General features: G+C 44.5%; 2 protein-coding genes across 3 annotated transcripts in view; one reads left to right on the top strand and one right to left on the bottom strand.

Moving 5' to 3' along the window:
* Positions 1–17288, bottom strand: part of LOC139239187 (mucosa-associated lymphoid tissue lymphoma translocation protein 1-like) — a 237785-nt gene extending 220497 nt beyond the window's left edge. For both annotated transcript variants that reach the window (XM_070867826.1, XM_070867851.1), the window contains exon 1: positions 16503–17288. The gene's annotated coding sequence lies outside the window, so the exon portion shown is untranslated. The remainder of the gene's footprint in view (positions 1–16502) is intronic.
* The window catches only part of alpk2 (alpha-kinase 2), a 97569-nt gene that overhangs the window by 30642 nt on the left and 48371 nt on the right, over positions 1–18556 (top strand). Inside the window, exons 3-4 of the mRNA XM_070867815.1 lie at positions 937–1054; positions 16614–18267. Of these exons, the coding sequence (XP_070723916.1) occupies positions 937–1054; positions 16614–18267 (1772 nt within the window). The remainder of the gene's footprint in view (positions 1–936; positions 1055–16613; positions 18268–18556) is intronic.

The raw sequence follows: 18556 nt of genomic DNA, 5'->3' as shown, positions 1-18556 counted from the left end.
AACCACGTGGAGAAGCCATAAACTATGGGATTATGTGGCTGTATCATGGATCTTACCCTATCTCTGCAATCTCTTCCAAGTCTTATGCCTCTACCATGAATACCCCATACTTTTGCGAATCCTCCTCCTTTTCTCCCACAACAGGGAAGCAGACCATTCAGGACTCTAAGGCATGCAACAAAAGAACTTCCTCCATCCCATATGCGGGATCCAACATATTATTTACATTATTAAATTGATCAGTTATTAAACTCGCTGTTTATTACCTTCTAATAGTACAAAAAAAATCAAGAGTCAGTTGTAGGTTGTAACTAGCACTTTAGTTAGTAAAATATCTATAACTTTTACAGAAAAAAATATTGTTGGCTTCAAAAGCAGAATTCTGGTAAATTCTCAAAAAGAGTGCGAAAATTATATCAAGATTTGCTGAAGCAGCATGCTTCACACCCCATAGGATATATATTTTGTATCTTTAGTACTTCGGTCTGCTTTCAAATATTTCTAAATCTGCTACTGCAAAAAAAAATACTTTTACATACTTTAGTTTTTTCTGCATTGCAATTGATCGACATATTTGGTATACCTGTAGCTTAAGTTACGATAAGGCTGTGTCCCACTGCATTCTTGATTTAACTATTTGTTTCCACATGCTGTAAGAAATGTCTTTTGGCTTTGGTTTTCAGCAGACAAAAAAGAGCAAATTGATAAATGTTCTCCCAAAACACATAGAAATATTGGAATCCCATGTAATAAAACCAGAATTTAACAACTTAAGTCATCACACAGCAGTGGCCGTGGTTATAGGCTTATTATCTGAGGTGTTGGTTGCTTTTTGAGTTGTCAGTTTTTTAGGGGCTGTGTTTTTTAAGTGTTTTCTAGATTACCATGTATGTAAGTATTTTTAGTGTTATAGTGTAATTATTTATTTGCTGGCAGGTAATCCAGAACCAGAAGTAACCTGGTACAAAGGAGACAAGCAGCTTACTAAGGTTCTTGGACTTCCAAAATATGAGACGTTAAAGGATGACAAGGTTCACACACTCAGGCTATACAGGTGATTGACTGTCCTGCATGGTGGTTATATAAAGAGCTTGATAGAATTGAAGTTTATCACAGATTTTGATAGACACGTTGGCCTAGAAATTCAATGGCGTCGCGCCCGATATTCAGGCACTAAACAGGCAGCTAAGCCTCCATTATGGCGGGCAAAAAGATAGGTATAACTTCTCAATTCTGGTATCATCTGTGTAAATCCTTTTTGCACCTTATCTGGTGCTCCTATATCCTTTTTATAATATGAGACCAGAATTGTGCTCTCGAAATGAACCCCAGTGCTTGATTTTTCTTATGGCCCGATGTCATTATTTTTAATTTTAATAAACTCTAAATTTTATCTGCCCTATATCTGCCAGTCTTTTTATGTCCTCCTGAAGTTTGCTCCTCTCCTCCTTACTGTTCATTACATTTCGAAGTTTTGTGTCATCTGAAAACTTTGAAATTGTGCCCCTATACCCAAGTCCAGGTCATTGATACAGATATCAAAAAGAGCAGTGGTTCCAATACCAACACCTGGGGTACATGACTTCCCTCCAGTCTAAACAACAACTGTTCATTACTACTCTCTGCTTTCTGTCCCTCAGCAAATTTTGTATCCATGCTGCACTGCCGCTTTAATCTCATGGGTTTCAATTTTACTTACATGTCTATTATGTGATACTTTATCAAACGCCTTTTGAAAGTCCATATACACAACATCAACCCTCTACATTATTTAGGCAGATATAATTTGCCTTTAACAAATCCATGTTGGCTGTCATTTATTAAACCATGTTCTTTCAAATGACAATCAATTTTATCCCAGATTATGGTCTCTAGAAGTTTACCCAGCACGTTGGGTGACTGCCAGATTGATCTCTCTCTTTTTTGAACAGGGCTGTAGCATTTGCAACCCTCCAGTTCTCTGGCACCACACCCATACTCAAGGAGGACTGAAAGAGTGTGGCCAAAGCCTCTGCTATTTCCACTCTTACTTCCAACAACAACCTGGGACAGCATCCCATCTGGACTTTCCTATTTTGAGCACACCTCTTCATCTATTTGTATCCTATCCAATTTCTCTACCCCTCTTCCTTCACTGTAACATTGGCAGCATCCTCTTCTTTAGTGAAGACAAATGCAAAATACTCATTAAATGACTCAGCCATGCCCTCTGCCACCATAAGGAGGTTTCCTTTTATGTCCTTACATAAGAACTTAAGAACATAAGAAATAGGAGCAGGAGTAGGCCATTTGGCCCCTTGAGTCTGCTCCGCCATTTAATAAGATCATGGCTGATCTGATCATGGACTCAGCTCCACTTCCCTGCCCGCTCCCCATAACCCTTTATTCCCTTATCACTCAAAAATCTGTCTATCTCTGCCTTAAATATATTCAACGACCCAGCCTCCACAGCTCTCTGGGGCAGACAATTCCATATATTTACAACCCTCTGAGAGAAGAAATTCCTCCTCATCTCAGTTTTAAATGGGCGGCCCCTTATTCTGAGACCATGGCCCCAAACTTGGTGGAAGCTAAGTTCTGCCCAAGTGCCACCCAAAGGACCAATGAGATCCTGATGGTACTTTGGGTGGAACTTTCATGAAAAAATTCTGGAAAGACCGCCTGGCGGCAAAAGAAGGACTTACGCCATGAATCTGGGTGGCAGCGGGTGGGAGATCCCAATCTCGGTGGCAAATGCATTCCTCGGCAAAGTGCCACCGAGGATTGATTCTGGCCTGGTGGGGGGAGGGATAAAAATAAAAAGTTACAACAAAAATAAACACTGGAAACCTTCATTCACCTCCCATTCACCTGAATCGCTGGAAAAAAAATAAAGACAAGAAGTTTACTGACTTTTTTTGCAGGTCTGCCGTCCATGCGGCGTTCTTTTCCCCTGCTGCAGCGGACTCCTGCCTGGACCAAACTGGCAGCTCGGCGGGCGGGAGTTCACTTACGCACGTTGCATGTCAGCGGACGTCAGCGGACGGTACCCAGCGGTCTTCCCTCTCTACTAGTGGGAGGCCTCCACCAAACTCGCTCGGAGGGGAAACCGCCCAGAAAACGGCGGCAGCGGGCAGTGAGTCCACCAAGTTCGGCCCCATGGTCCCCTAGTTTTTGTTCCCTTGTAAATGGAAATATCCTCTCTACATTCACCTTGTCGAGCCCTCTCATTATCTTATATATTTTGATAAGATCACCTCTTATTCTTCTGAACTCCAATGAGTATAGGGCCAACCTACTCAACCTATCTTCATAAGTCAATACCCTCATCTCCGGATTCAACTTAGTGAACTTTCTCTGAACAGCCTCCAATGTAAGTATATCCTTCCTTAAATACGGAGACCAAAACTGTATGCAGTACTCAAGGTGTAGCCTCACCAATATCCTGTACAGTTGTAGCAGGACTTCTCTGCTTTTATACTCTCTGCCCCTTGCAATAAAGGCCAGTATTCCATTTGCCTTCCTGATTACTTGCTGTACTTGTACTAATGTTTTGTGTTTCATGCACAATGACTCCCTGGTCCCTTTGTACTGCAGCACTTTGCAATTTTATTATAATTTGCTTTTCTATTTTTTCTGCCAAAGTGGACGCCCTCACATTTTCCCACATTATATTCCATCTGCCAAATTTTTGCCCGCTCACTTAGTCTGTCTATATCTCTTTGTAGATTTTTTGTGTCCTCCTCACAATTTGCTTTCCCACCCATCTTTGTATCATCAGCAAACTTGGCTACATTACACTCGGTCCCTTCATCCAAGTCATTAATATAGACTGCAAATAGTTGATGCCCCAGCATTGATCCCTGCGGCACCCCACTAGTTACTATTTGCCAACCGAAAAATGACCCATTTATCCCGACTCTCTGTTTTCTGTTAGTTAGCCAATCCTCTATCCATGCTGATATATTACCCCCAACCCCGTGCACTTTTATCTTGTGCAGTAACCTTTTATGTGGCACCTTATCGAATGCCTTCTGGAAATCCAAATACACCACATCCACTGGTTCCCCCTTATCCCCCCTACTTATTACATCCTCAAAGAACTGGCCCCAAGTTTCCTTTGACTATCATTTTGCTATTTACATGTTTATAAAAGACTTTAGTGTTCCCATTTATACTATCCGGTAATCTTTTCTCATACATTCCCTTTCCCATTCTTATTTACTTTTTCCTCTGTACTCTCTGATCTTGTTGAGTGGCGGAGCAGACTCATGGGGCTAGATGGCCTACTCCTGTTCCTAATTCTTATGTTCTTATGTTCTCTGCATTCAGCCTGATTTTCTACTTCATTATTAACCTGACATTTATTATAAGCCTCCATTTTCTGTTTCATTTTAATCTCAATTTCTTTAGTCATCCAGGGAACTGGCCTTCATAGCGAGGGGATTTGAGTACAGGGGCAGGGAGGTGTTACTACAGCTGTACAGGGCCTTGGTGAGGCCACACCTGGAGTATTGTGTACAGTTTTGGTCTCTTAACTTGAGGAAGGACATTCTTGCTATTGAGGGAGTGCAGTGAAGGTTCACCAGACTGATTCCCGGGATGGCGGGACTGACATATCAAGAAAGACTGGATCAACTGGGCTTGTATTCACTGGAGTTTAGAAGAATGAGAGGGGATCTCATAAAAACTTTTAAAATTCTGACGGGTTTAGACAGGTTAGATGCAGGAAGTATGTTCCCAATGTTGGGAAAGTCCAGAACCAGGGGTCACAGTCTAAGGATAAGGAGTAAGCCATTTAGAACCGAGATGAGGAGAAACCTTTTCACCCAGAGAGTGGTGAACCTGTGGAATTCTCTACCACAGAAAATTGTTGAGGCCAATTCACTAAATATATTCAAAAAGGAGTTAGATGTAGTCCCACTAGGGGGATCAAGGGGTATGGCGAGAAAGCAGGAATGGGGTACTGAAGTTGCATGTTCAGCCATGAACTCATTGAATGGCGGTGCAGGCTCGAAGGGCCGAATGACCTACTCCTCCACCGATTTTCTATGTTTCTATGTTTCTACGTTTCTATGTTTCTAACTCTAGTTTCGGATGCCCTTCTTTGCCCTTTCATAGCAGTGTGTCCAGTCTGTACCCGAACGATCTCCTCCATGAAGGCCTCCCGTTGCTCATTTACTGTTTTATCTTCCAATCTTTGTTTCCAATCCACCTGGGTCAAACCCCTTATTAACTCACTGAAATTAGCCTTCCTCCAGTTGAGTACATAGGAATAGGATTAGGCCATTTAGTATCCCGAGCCGGTTCCACCATTCAATGATATCATGGCTGATCTGTGACCTAACTCCATATACCCACCTTTGCCCCATAACCCTTAATACCTTTGGTTAACAAAAATCTATCAATCTCAGATTTAAAATTATCAATTGACCTAGCATCAAGTTCCATTTGCAGAAATGAGTTCCAAACTTCTGCTACCCATTGCGTGTAAAAGTGTTTCCTAACTTCACTCCTGAAAGGTCTGGCTTATGCCCTCTCGTCCCAGACTCCCCAACCAATGGAAATAGTTTCTCTCCATCTACCCTATCAGTTCTCCTTAATATTTTGAAAACTTTGATCAAATCACACGTTAACCTTCCAAATTCCAGGCAATATACCCTAGTTTATGTCATCTCTACTCATAATTTAATCCTTGGAGTCCAAGTATCATTTTGGTAAAGCTAAGCTGCAATCCCTCTTAGGCCAGTATATCCTTCCTGAGGTGTGGTGCCCAGAATTGCTCACAGCATTCCAGGTGTGGTCTAACCAGGGCTTTGTATAGCTACACCATAACTTCTACCCCCTTGTATTCTAGTCCTCTAAATATAAAGGCCAGCATTCTGTTAGTCTTTTTAATTATTTTCTGTATCTATCCATAGAAACATAGAAAACATAGAAAATAGGTGCAGGAGTAGGCCATTCGGCCCTTCTAGCCTGCACCGCCATTCAATGAGTTCATGGCTGAACATTCAACTTCAGTACCCCATTCCTGCTTTCTCGCCATACCCCTTGATCCCCTTAGTAGTAAGGACCTCATCTAACTCCTTTTTGAATATATTTAGTGAATTGGCCTCAACAACTTTCTGTGGTAGAGAATTCCACAGGTTCACCAGTCTCTGGGTGAAGAAGTTCCTCCGCATCTCGGTCCTAAATGGCTTACCCCTTATCCTTAGACTGTGACCTCTGGTTCTGGACTTCCCCAACATTGGGAACATTCTTCCTGCATCTAACCTGTCTAAACCCGTCAGAATTTTAAATGTTTCTATGAGGTCCCCTCTCATTCTTCTGAACTCCAGTGAATACAAGCCCAGTTGATCCAGTCTTTCTTGATAGGTCAGTCCCGCCATCCCGGGAATCAGTCTGGTGAACCTTCGCTGCACTCCCTCAATAGCAAGAATGTCCTTCCTCAGGTTAGGAGACCAAAACTGTACACAATACTCCAGGTGTGGCCTCACCAATGCCCTGTACAACTGTAGCAACACCTCCCTGCCCCTGTACTCAAATCCCCTTGCTATGAAGGCCAACATGCCATTTGCTTTCTTAACCGCCTGCTGCACCTGCATGCCAACCTTCAATGACTGATGTACCATGACACCCAGGTCTCTTTGCACCTCCCCTTTTCCTAATCTGTCACCATTCAGATAATAGTCTGTCTCTCTGTTTTTACCACCAAAGTGGATAACCTCACATTTATCCACATTATACTTCATCTGCCATGCATTTGCCCACTCATCCTAATGATCTATGTACCTGGACTCCCAAGTCTCTTTGGACCTCCACTGTTTCTAGTTTTTCACCATTTAGAAAATATTCTGTTCTGTCCTTTTTCGGTCCAAAATAGATGACCTCATATTTGCCTTGATTGAATTCCATTTACTACAGTTTTGCCCATTCGTTTAATCTATTAATATCTCTTTGTAATTTTATGCTTCCATCTACACTGGTTACAATGTTGCCTATCTTTGTGTCATCAGCAAACTTGGATATGTGGCTTTCTATCCCAACATCCTGTACGCAGTTCAGGAATTCCTTCCCATCCTTGCCCTTTACACTGTTTCCCCCCAGTCTCTATTGGGATCATTGAAGTCCTGATTATCACTATGTTGTTTTTACATCTTTCTGAAATTTGCCTGAAAGTTTGCTCTTCTAGCTCCTTCTCACTATTTGGTGAGATATTGCCCTCAATTAAACGTTCCACCGCTTGTCGGTGCCCCCGACAGCTTCACGCAGCTGGAAGCTGCCAGTGGCTGGGCAGCATGTCCGCCCTTAAAGGGGAGGGCGCACTGCTGCGGCCGCCATTTTATTTTAATTGTCAGCTGACTCTGCGATTGGCCCGACAATGGCGGCCACAGATTTGGCCTGTTGGGTGCCGGCACACTGGCATGGCCGAAGCCCTCCCTGGTGACCCAGTGGGCACCAAATAGTCCTCGCAGCGTCCCTCCCCTTTAAGTTCTGCTTTAAGTTAAGTTAAGCTCTGCCGCCCCAAACACCGCCTTATGGATTTTTGACAAGAAAAGGGGGCAATTTCCCTCTATTCCCTACCCCATCGATTGGGGCAGTAATTCAGCAAAAAAATTTAATTATCCGACCCAAATGGGGTGGAAGCCAATTTTGGCCCCTCTGTCTTTGAACATTCAAGCACATCATTCCTTTCCAGTGCTGTAACAATATCTTTGATCAATACTGCCAACCAATATTCCCTCTAATTTTTTTGAGAGTGTGTGGTCCCTTTAAACTTGCTGCGCAGCCACTCATGGTATCTCTTCTAGCGGCAACGGCTTATGAGCGTCCTGTGCGGGACCTCCCGATTGTTGCGTGGTCGTGCTCCTGCATACATTAGGGGGAACATTGCTGCCGGTCCCCTACTTTCTTTCCATCCCTATTTCTCCTGAATACATTGTAGCCAGGAATGTTAAGTTCCCATTCCTACCCTTTTTTTAGACAGATTTTTGTTATTGCCACTATAGCATAACCTCAAAGGCAACTTGTACCTGCAGCTCACCAACCTTATTTGTCACACTCCATGTATTTACGCACATGCACTCCAAGCCTGCTTTAGTCTGCCTTGCATTGCTCCCCTGTTTGATCCCTCCTATTTCTGGACTACTGCTTATTCTAATGCTGTTTGTCGCTCCCAGTCCTCTATGCACATTGTTTCTTCTCTCTGATGCTTCATCCTGGTTACCCTCCCCCTGCCAAATTAGTTTAAAGCCTGTCTCAAAGCAGAGGTAATACCATCGCAGATCACATGGTCCATTATTTGTATCAGAGGATGATGCATATTGGGAGGCCTCTACCCATTTATTTCTCTCATCTAAAGAACACTCTCTTGGTCTCTGCCTATTCCTGATCATCTTTTACACAGCAACTACTGGTAACCTTCCATGTGGCATCCTGCAAATAGAACCAATCATAGTCATCTTTATTGGCCAGTGATTGAACATCCACTTAATATAATACACGCTCTTCTCATTACAGATACAATTGAGTCTTTGCACTCAGTATTCAGTGTGCACAGGACATCTCAAAGCCATTTAATTTACACTCCACTTTATCAATGTATCCACAGTGAGTTTAGAAAGAAAGAAAAAAAGACTTGCATTGATATAGCACCTTTCATGACCAGCGGTCATCTCAAAGCACTTAGAAACATAGAAACATAGAAAATAGTTGCAGGAGCAGGCCACTCGGCCCTTTGAGTCTGGACCACCATTCAATATGATCACGGCTGATGATGCAACTTCAGTACCCCACTCCTGCCTTCTCTCCATACCCACTGATCCCTTCAGCCATAAGGGCCACATCTAACTCCCTTTTGAATATGTCCAACGAACTAGACTCAACAACTTTCTGTGGTAGAGAATTCCATAGCTTCACAATTCTCTGGGTGAAAAAGTTTCTCCTCATCTCGGTCCTATATGGCTTACTCCTTATCCTTAGACTGTGACCCCTGGTTCTGGACTTCCCTAACATCGGGAACATTCTTTCTACATCTAACCTGTCCAATCCCGTCAGAATTTTATATGCTTCTATGAGATCCTCTCTCATTCTTCTAAATTCCAGTGAATATAAGCCTAGTCGATCCAGTCTTTCACTGCACTTCCTCAATAGCAAGAATGTCCTTCCTCAGATTAGGAGACCTAAACTGCACACAATACTCAAGGTGTGGTCTCACCAAGGCCCTGTACAACTGTAGCAAGACCTCGCTGCTCCTTTACTCAAATCCTCTCGCTATGAAGGCCAACATGCCATTTGCCTTCTTCACCACCTGCTGTACCTGCATGCCAACTTTCAATGACTGATGTACCATGACACCCAGATCTCGTTGCAGCTCCCCTTTTCCTAATCTGTCACCATTCAGATAATATTCTGCCTTCCTGTTTTTGCCATCAAAGTGGATAACCTCACATTTACCCCCATTATACTGCATCTGCCAAGCATTTGCCCACTCACCTAACCTGTCCAAGTCACCCTGCAGCCTCTTAGCATCCTCCTCGCAGCTCACACTGCCACCCAGCTTAGTGTCATCTGCAAACTTGGAGATATTACATTCAATTACTTCATCTAAATCAATATATATTGTAAATAGCTGGGTCCCAGCACTGAACCTTGCGGTACCCCACTAGTCACTGCCTGCCATTCTGAAAAGGACCCGTTTATTCCCACTCTTTGCTTCCTGTCTGCCAACCAGTTCTCTATCCACGTCAATACGTTACCCCCAATCCTATGTGCCTTAATTTTGCACACTAATCTCTTGTGTGGGACCTTGTCAAAAGCCTTTTGAAAGTCCAAATACACCACATCCACTGGTTCTTCCTTATCCACTCTACTAGTTACATCCTCAAAACATTCTAGAAGATTTGTCAAGCATGATTTCCCTTTCATAAAGCCATGCTGACTTGGACCAATCCTGTCACTGCTTTCTAAATGCGCTGCTATTACATCTTTAATAATTGATTCCAGCATTTTCCCACTACCGATGTCAGGCTAACCAGTCTACAATTCCCTGTTTTCTCTCTCCCTCTTTTAAAAAGTGGGGTTACATTAGCTACCCTCCAATCCATAGGAACTGATTCAGAGTCCATGGAATGTTGGAAAATGACCACCAATGCATCTGCTATTTCTAGGGCCACTTCCTTAAGTACTCTGGGATGCAGACTATCAGGCCCTGGGGATTTATCAGTCTTCAATCCCATCAATTTCCCGAACACCATTTCCTGTCTTCTCTAATCTTTTTCTCTTCACATATCTATAGAAGCTTTTGCAGTCAGTTTTTATGTTCCCTGCAAGCTTACTCTCATACTCTATTTTCCCCCTGCTAATTAAACCCTTGGTCCTCTTCTGCTGAATTCTACATTTCTCCCAGTCCTCAGGTTTGCTGCTTTTTCTGACCAATTTATTTGCCTCTTCTATGGAATTAACACTATCCTTAATTTTCCTTGTTAGCCACGGTTCAGCCACCTTCCCCGTTTTATTTTTACACCAGGCAGGGATGTACAATTGTTGTAGTTCATCCATGTGATCTTTAAATGTCTGCCATTGCCGATCTACCGTCAATGCTTTAAGTATCATTCGCCAGTCTATCCTAGCCAATTCACGTCTTATACCATCGAAGTTACCTTTCTTTTAGTTCATGACCCGAGTTTCTGAATTAACTATGTCACTCTCCATCTTAATGAAGAATTCTACCATATTATGGTCACTCTTCCCCAAGGGGCCTCGCAAAACAAGATTGCTAATTAATCCTCTCTCATTACACAAGACCCAGTCTAGGATGGCCTGCTCTCTAGTTGGTTCCTCGAAATATTGGTCTCAAAAACCATCCCTTATACATTCCAGGAAATCCTCCTCCCAGTATTGCTACCAGTTTGATTAACCTAATCTATATGTAGATTAAAGTCTTCCATGATAACTGCTGTACCTTTATTGCACGCATCCCTAATTTCCTGTTTGATGCCATCCCCAACCTCACTACTACTGTTTGGTGGTCTGTACACAGCTCCCACTAGCATTTTCTGCCCTTTGGTATTCCACAGCTCTACCCATACAGATTCCACATCATCCAAGCTAACGTCCTTTCTTACTATTGCATTAATCTCCTCTTTAACCAGTAACGCTAACCCACCTCCTTTTACTTTCTGTCTATCATTCCTGAATATTGAATACCCCTGGATGTTGTGTTCCCAGCCTAGGTCACCCTGGAGCTATGGCTCCGTAATCCCAATTATATCATACCCGTAAACAGCTATCTGCACAGTTAATTAATCCACCTTATTACGAATGCTCCTCGCATTGAGACTTAGAGCCTTCAGGCTTGTTTTTTTAGCACTCTTTTTCCTTTTAGAATTATGGTGTAATGTGGCCCTTTTTGAATTTTGCCCTTGATTTCTCGGCCCTCCACTCTTACTTTTCTCCTTCCTACCTTTTGCTTCTGCCCCCTTTTTACTTCCCTCTGCCTGACTGCATAGATTCCCATCCCCCTGCCATATTAGTTTAAACCCTCCCCAACAGCACTAGCAAACACTCCGCCGAGGACATTGGTTCCGGTTCTGCCCAGGTGCAAATCGTCCGGTTTGCACTGGTCCCACCTCCCCCAGAACTGGTTCCAATGTCCCAGGAATTTGAATCCCTCCCCCTTGCACCATTCTTCAAGCCACGTATTCATCTGAACTATCCTGAGATTACTACCTTTGAGGTCCTACTTTTTAATTTAACTCCTAGCTCCCTAAATTCAGCTTGTAGGATCTCATCCTGTTTTTTTACCGATATCATTGGTACCTTTATGCACCATGACAGCTGGCTGTTCACCCTCCCCCTCCAGAATGCCCTGCAGCCACTCTGAAATATCCTTGACCCTTGCACCAGGGAGGCAACATACCATCCTGGAATCTCTATTGCGGCCGCAGAAACGCATATCTATTCCTCTTACAATAGAATCCCCTATCACTATAGCTCTCCCACTCTTTTTCCTGCCCTCCTGTGCAGCAGAGTCACCCCTGGTGCCATGAACTTGGCTGCTGCTGCCTTCCCCTGATGAGCCGCCTCCCTCAACAGTACCCAAAACGGTACATCTGTTTTGGAGCGAGGTGACCTTGCTCTTCCTAATGGTCATCCATTCCCTATCTGCCTGTGTAACCTTTACCTGCGGTGTGACCAACTCACTAAACATGCTACCCACGATGTCCTCAGCATCGCGGATGCTCCAGAGTGAATCCATGCGCAGCTCCCGTGCCGCAATGTGGTCTGAAAGGAGCTGCAGCTGGACGCACTTCCCGCACACATAGTAGCCAGGGACACTGGAAGTGTCCCTGACTTCCCACGTAGCACAGGAGGAGCATGACATGGCTCTGGGCTATCCTGTCATGACTTAACCCTTAGATTAACTTAATTTGACAACAATGCCAAAGGTTTCCCACTGATAAGAAAAGAAAAAGTAGACAGCCAATTAAGTACTTTTGGAGTGTAGTCACTGTTGTATTGTGGGAAATGCAGCAGTCAACCTGCGCATAGCAAACTCCCACAAACAGCAATGTGATAATGACCAGATAATCTGTTTTGTTATGTTGATTGAGGGAAAAATATTTAAAAGGACACCAAGGATAACTCCCCTGCTCTTCTTTGAAATAGTGCCATGGGATCTTTTACGTGAGGGGGCAGACAGGGCCTTGGTTTAACGTCTCATTTGAAAGATGGCACCTTTGACAGTGCAGCACTCCCTCAGCAATGTACTGGAGTGTCAGTCTAGATTTATGCACTCACATTTCTGAAGTGGGAGTTTACTGAGCATCCAGTGAAAACTGTGACATAATACAATATTTGTAATTGTTCAGCTTATCATTAGATTTACCAAAATAATAATCATACAATAACAACTTGCATTTCCTGCCTTTAACATAGAAAACATCCCAAGGTGTTTCACAGAGATATAATCAGAAATAAATGGATGGGAAGCCAAAGAAGGGGATATTTGGAAGAATAGCCAACAGCTTGGTCAAGGAGTTGGGTTTTAAGGAGCGTCTTGAAGGCAAAGAGGAAGATGGAGGGGCTTAGGCAAGAAACTCCCAGAGCATCGAGCCTAGGTGGTTGAAGGCACAGTCACTAATGATGGGTAAAGTGGGGGGTGGGGGAATGCACAGAAGGCCAGAGGTGAAGTAACAGTTGGAGGAGGATTTAGTGACAGGGAGAGGCAAGGCCATGAAGAGATTTCAACACAAGGATGACAATTTTAAATTGGAGGCTTTCGGGAACCAGGAGCCAATGTCGACCAGCAAGGACAGGGGTAATAGGTGAGCAGGACTTAATGTGGGAAAGGATATAGGCAGTAGCGTTTTGGATGAACTAAAGTGTAAATGATGGGAGGCAGGATAGGATAGCATTGGAATAGTGAGGCTTGCAGGTGACAAACGCATGAATGAAGGTTTCAGCAGCAGAAGGGCTGTGATAGAGGCGGAGGAGGGCATTATTACAGAGGTGGAAATAGGTGGTCTTTGCGATGGAGAGGATTAAGGAGTTGGGTGGGGCTCTGAGGTTGCAAACAATAGTTAGGGTGGGGAATGGAAAGAGTGGCAAGGGTCTGGAGTTTGTGGTGATGGGCAAAGATAACGGTTGATGTCTTCCCAGTATTTAATTGAAGGAACTTGTGGTTCATCCAAGCCTCCAATATGAACTTTGGCATTTTCCAATTCTCTACAAACTCAAATTCAGAATTTGTCTCACATTAAAGAGGATGCAGAAGAGATTTACTAGAATGGTACCAGGGTGAGAGACTTCAGATATGAGGAGAGACTGGAGAAACTGGGAGTGTTTCCCCTTAGAGCAGAGAAGGTTAAGAGGAGATTTGATAGCAGTGTTCAAAATCATGAACGGTTTTGATAGAGTAATTAAGGAGAAATTATTTCCATTGGCAAAAGGTTCGGTAACCAGAGGACACAGATTGAAGGGCAGATGGGCAAAAGAACTATAGGCGACGTGAGGAAACATTGTTATACACAGCGAATTGTTGTGATCTGGAATGGACTGCCTGAAAGGATGATGGAAGCAGATTCAATAGTAACATTCAAAAGTGAATTGGATAAATACTTGAAGAGAAATAAAATAACAAGGCTATGGGGAAAGAGCAGGTGGACTAATTGGATAGCTCTACCAAAGAGCTAGCACAGGCACGATGCCCGAATGGCCTCCTTCTGTGCTGTATCTTGCTAAGATTTTGGCTTCACTCACTTATAAATCGCCTCTTCCTGTGTCTCAATACCCCATCACCTTTCATAATAAAATATATGCTCTCACATTCTGTTTACACTCTAACTTAATCTGCACAGGTCAGATGCTAAATTAAAGTTCAACTATTACTCAAGAACTCCCTGTAAATTTTTGATCAAATGTTACTCACAGAATTTATTCATGCATCTTCGCATGTGGAAAATTCTTAAGACAGCCGCAACTTCCTTTTAAAATACATTTATCAGTAACGGTATCCAATTCCAATCACACACCATGTGCTATAAATAGAGCTCATGCCCAAGATATGTTGGATAAACCACCTGTTAACTTTTGGCTTGTAAGGTATTGACTTGAAGTTGGCATCGGGTCAAAATTCGTTTCGACCCGTTTTTAAGCCTGAAATAGGCAGCCATCTGGGAGCGCACAACAGAGGCCAGAAGCCTAAGGGCTCACCCAAAATTGTGCCTCGGGCCTCATCAGCCTATTCCGGTGAGCTGCATATGCAGATCGGGTGACTAAAGGCAACTTATCAGTTTCATGAGGGGGAAGTTGGGCCGGCCAACTCCACAGCAGCAAACCTCAGGTACGTCCTGGGAGGGGGAGGAGACAATCAGGAGGGGACTGAGCGGGGTTCAGCAAAAGTCAACGGGACTGCTCTGCTGCTCCTCCCGCCTCCACATTCAGGTAAAATATATATTTTTATTGTTTTTAGTGGCGGTCTCTAATCATCCCTTTAAGAACCGCTGATTAGGGCGACAGCAGCTGCATTCAGAGTGGCCCATTTTCAGGACAGCGGCCTCAAACAGGCGTTAGGCCCCCTTTTTGCATATGCAAAGGGCTTCACGCATATTTCAGGCATGGGGTCTGGATACCTATACTGGAGCCTCTACCAATATGGCTATTGGCACACTTCCAGCCTGCAATATGCATGCGCACACTGCCCATCATATTGGATGCTTGGGCATCCATTTTACGCCTGAAAAATGGGCATGATGTCAATGAATTTCTAAGCAAGTATCTTTTTCCCCAAAGATTTACAATATTTTGTAACGATTAAAATGTTGATATGTGACATCATTTATCGCCTCTTGTGTGTGATTTAAACATAAAGTGCTATTCAACCATTGAACCATGGAATTTTACATCACAGAAGGAGGCCATTCTCACATCATTCCTCTGCTGGCTCTTTGCTTAAGCGATCCAAAATTAATCCTCCTGTCCAGCTCTCTCGCTATAACCTTCTGTCTTCTGCGGCTTTAAACATTTATCCAATTTTCTCTTGAACAATGGTGTCTGCCTCAACCTCTCCTTGTGGCAAAACATCCCATGCTCCAGCAATCCTCCGTGTAAAAAAAATCTACTGACCTAATTCATCATTCTCTTAGTAATAAGTTTAAATTGATAACCATTTGTCATTTACTCTCCACCAGAGATGGCACAGATACCTATCTAAGGAAGTGACTTTCTCTAAACCACCTAAAGCCTATCCTTCCCTTACATGCTGATTGGACTGCTGTGCATTTCTAACAGTTTCTTTGTGAATATATTTTATATATATTTTATAAAGATATATATATATATCTAACATGTTGCACATCTCTATGGTGAGGTAACCACAACTCATGTGTGATCTTGCCACTGGTGAGTTATCTGGTTAGCCTCACTAGTAGAATATGGGTCACTTGCTAACCATTTCATTAGTGCTGGGATTGGAATCTCCCAATATTGTGGTCCATCAGTTTGTTCCAGGGGTCAAACCAATCCAGGTAGAACCCATATATTGCAGAGAAGCCAAGGCTTCTTCGGCAGCACCTCCCCAACCCGCGACCTCCACCACCTAGAAGGACAAGGACAGCAGGCGCATGGGAACACCATCACCTCAAAGTTCCCCTCCAAGTCACACACCATTGTGACTTGGAAATATATCGCCGTTCCTTCATCGTCGCTGGGACAAAATCGTGGAACTCCCTCTGTAACAGCTCACCACCACCTTCTCAAGGGCAATTAGGGATGGGCAATAAATGCTGGTCTTGCCAGCCACGCCACATCCCATGAATGAATACAAAAAAATCTTAGACTCAAGAATCAGTAAGGTCCCTCTGGACCTGCACATTAACTTTGACAGACATTTTAAACAATGCTTCTGAGTACACAGTCGATTAATTTGGCAAAAAATGAGTGTTGTATTATCAGAGGATACCAAAACAAAGATCATAATTGGAAATTGAACTCTAATAGTTTATTTGGGGTTAGAAACCTACCTCTCCTATATCAAAAATAAACCTGATGGTGGCTTGCGGTGAATTTGGCACGGTTAACTGTCCACCCTCATCGGTCACAGTTCTCACTAGATGATTCATTGCCTGTTTCAGATGTACAGAAGGCGACGCCGCGATCTACCAAGTGTCAGCCAGAAACTCAAGGGGGATCGCCGCCTGCTCCTGCGTCTTGCAAGTTGGCTTTGTCACGGAAGCTCAGGTAAGGCAACAACTGATGCAGAAGCTCAGAGATAGAAGCGAAGCCAAGAAGACGCTGGAGCCGCGCACTCCTGAATCGGATGGTCCGGTTGGTTGGAGGTGTGACAGCAAAAGCTCAAAGGATGACATTTCAAACACCGCTGCCCAAATCCATGTGAACGCCACCGAGAACCGAGTACCGTCACCGGCCGGAGGGCAAGAAGCTGACGGCCACAACGCTGCAAGTCCAGGGGGAAAGCCGCCTGGAGCTCGGGGCTTTACTTCTGTGGAACTGATGGACAAAGTGGTGGCGGAGGCGAACTCCGCTGTTCCCCGCCTCCCAAATACGGCCAAGAGGCACCGGCTGACCCAGCCCCAAGACAGTGCCGCTGGCGGTGCGGGAGAACAGAGCAGCAACTCTCGGCCGGGCCACGCCGTCTCTCCACAAAGTTCAAGAATGAGACTTTCCCAAAGCTCCGGCAGCGACTCCAGCGGTGTCCGGCGATGTAAGCCGGGCCGCCCCCCACACTGCGCTGCGGACCCGGGCCACTTGAGTGCCGAGGACGAGTATTATTTGGACTGCCTGGTGTGCTCTGATCTTCTGAGTGACCAGGACAACGCGCGGTGGCAGCACAGGCTGGACTGCCCCTGTCATTCGCCTCTGGCACAAAGCAAGGGCCCCGAAACTGACGGCCTGAAAATTACCTGCTCTCCCCTGGGCCACCCGCAGCCGCCAGCCCGGGCTGTGGCCATGGACATCACTGGTGCTTCTGTTTCTCCATCCAGGGACACGGACCCCAGGCAGAGCATGTCTTCCGCGGGCAGCTTCTCTCTCAGGGGAGGACGCCCCTCGGCCTCAGAAATGAGCAGGGCTGTTGGAGAGGGAGGAGGTGGAATTTGCCCCAGCTCAGCCGAGGATCGCCCTGAGTTGCCCACACTGACCTCTTCACATGGTCCACAAGAGAACCACGGGACGGTTATCTGCCAAAAGGAAGACACGTCGACAATGGAATCGGCAGCAGACACTGCAATCGCTCTGGACATGTTTGAGGCAGACAAAGTAACCGAAGTTGAAAGGGAGAAAGTTTTACAGAAAAATTGTCCCCAAGAACCGTCTCAAAAGCAGAAGGGCAATCGGTTGGAGAGCCGACAGGCAGCTGTCAATATATTTGGAGGAGTGATTCTTGCAGCTGGTGAACTATTCGATACTGGAGCTCTCTACACCACACTGCCGGCAGCTGGCACCGTTGAAACTCCGGGGGATATTGGGGCTCTCTGCACCACACTGCCGGCGGCTAACACCGCTGAAACACTGCGGGATATTGGGGCTTTCTACACCACACTGCCAGCGGCTAGCACTGTTGAAACACCGGGGGACACAACCAGTACAGGTAGAGGCAGCAACATCGTGACTGACACCAGACTTAAACACGAGAGCCGCCATCCTGTCAAAACCTCAAGTTTGGGGAATGGCGCAACTCCACGTCAGATGGATGGAGTCGCTATTTGTGGACAAGAGGAAGAAGTGGAAATGGGTTCGGAGGAGAAACATGACGGTTCATCAGAAAGGGTAAGTTCACACACATTGAACTCTTTGGTCTACATCAGTTCACAAAAATGAACCAATAGGAAGGAAATTTAAGCATATACAATGCACAGGATAATTTACCCCAAATCAAATCCTTTACTACAGCTCCGCGCTCACGGATTACTATACATTAAAATTCTAACCTTGCCCAAATAATTATGCCCCGTAATATAAATGAATGTTTTGCACTTGAGAGGAAAGCACTGTTCTGGACAGACTTACCTTTATGCGAGATGCATTTAGTTTGTATCGTGCAATATCTGAAGCAGAC

Source organism: Pristiophorus japonicus, chromosome 2 (assembly GCF_044704955.1).
Source record: "Pristiophorus japonicus isolate sPriJap1 chromosome 2, sPriJap1.hap1, whole genome shotgun sequence".
Lineage (NCBI taxonomy): Eukaryota > Metazoa > Chordata > Chondrichthyes > Pristiophoridae > Pristiophorus > Pristiophorus japonicus.
Note: the sequence above shows the minus strand (reverse complement) of the source record. Positions and strands in the feature narration are given on the sequence as shown.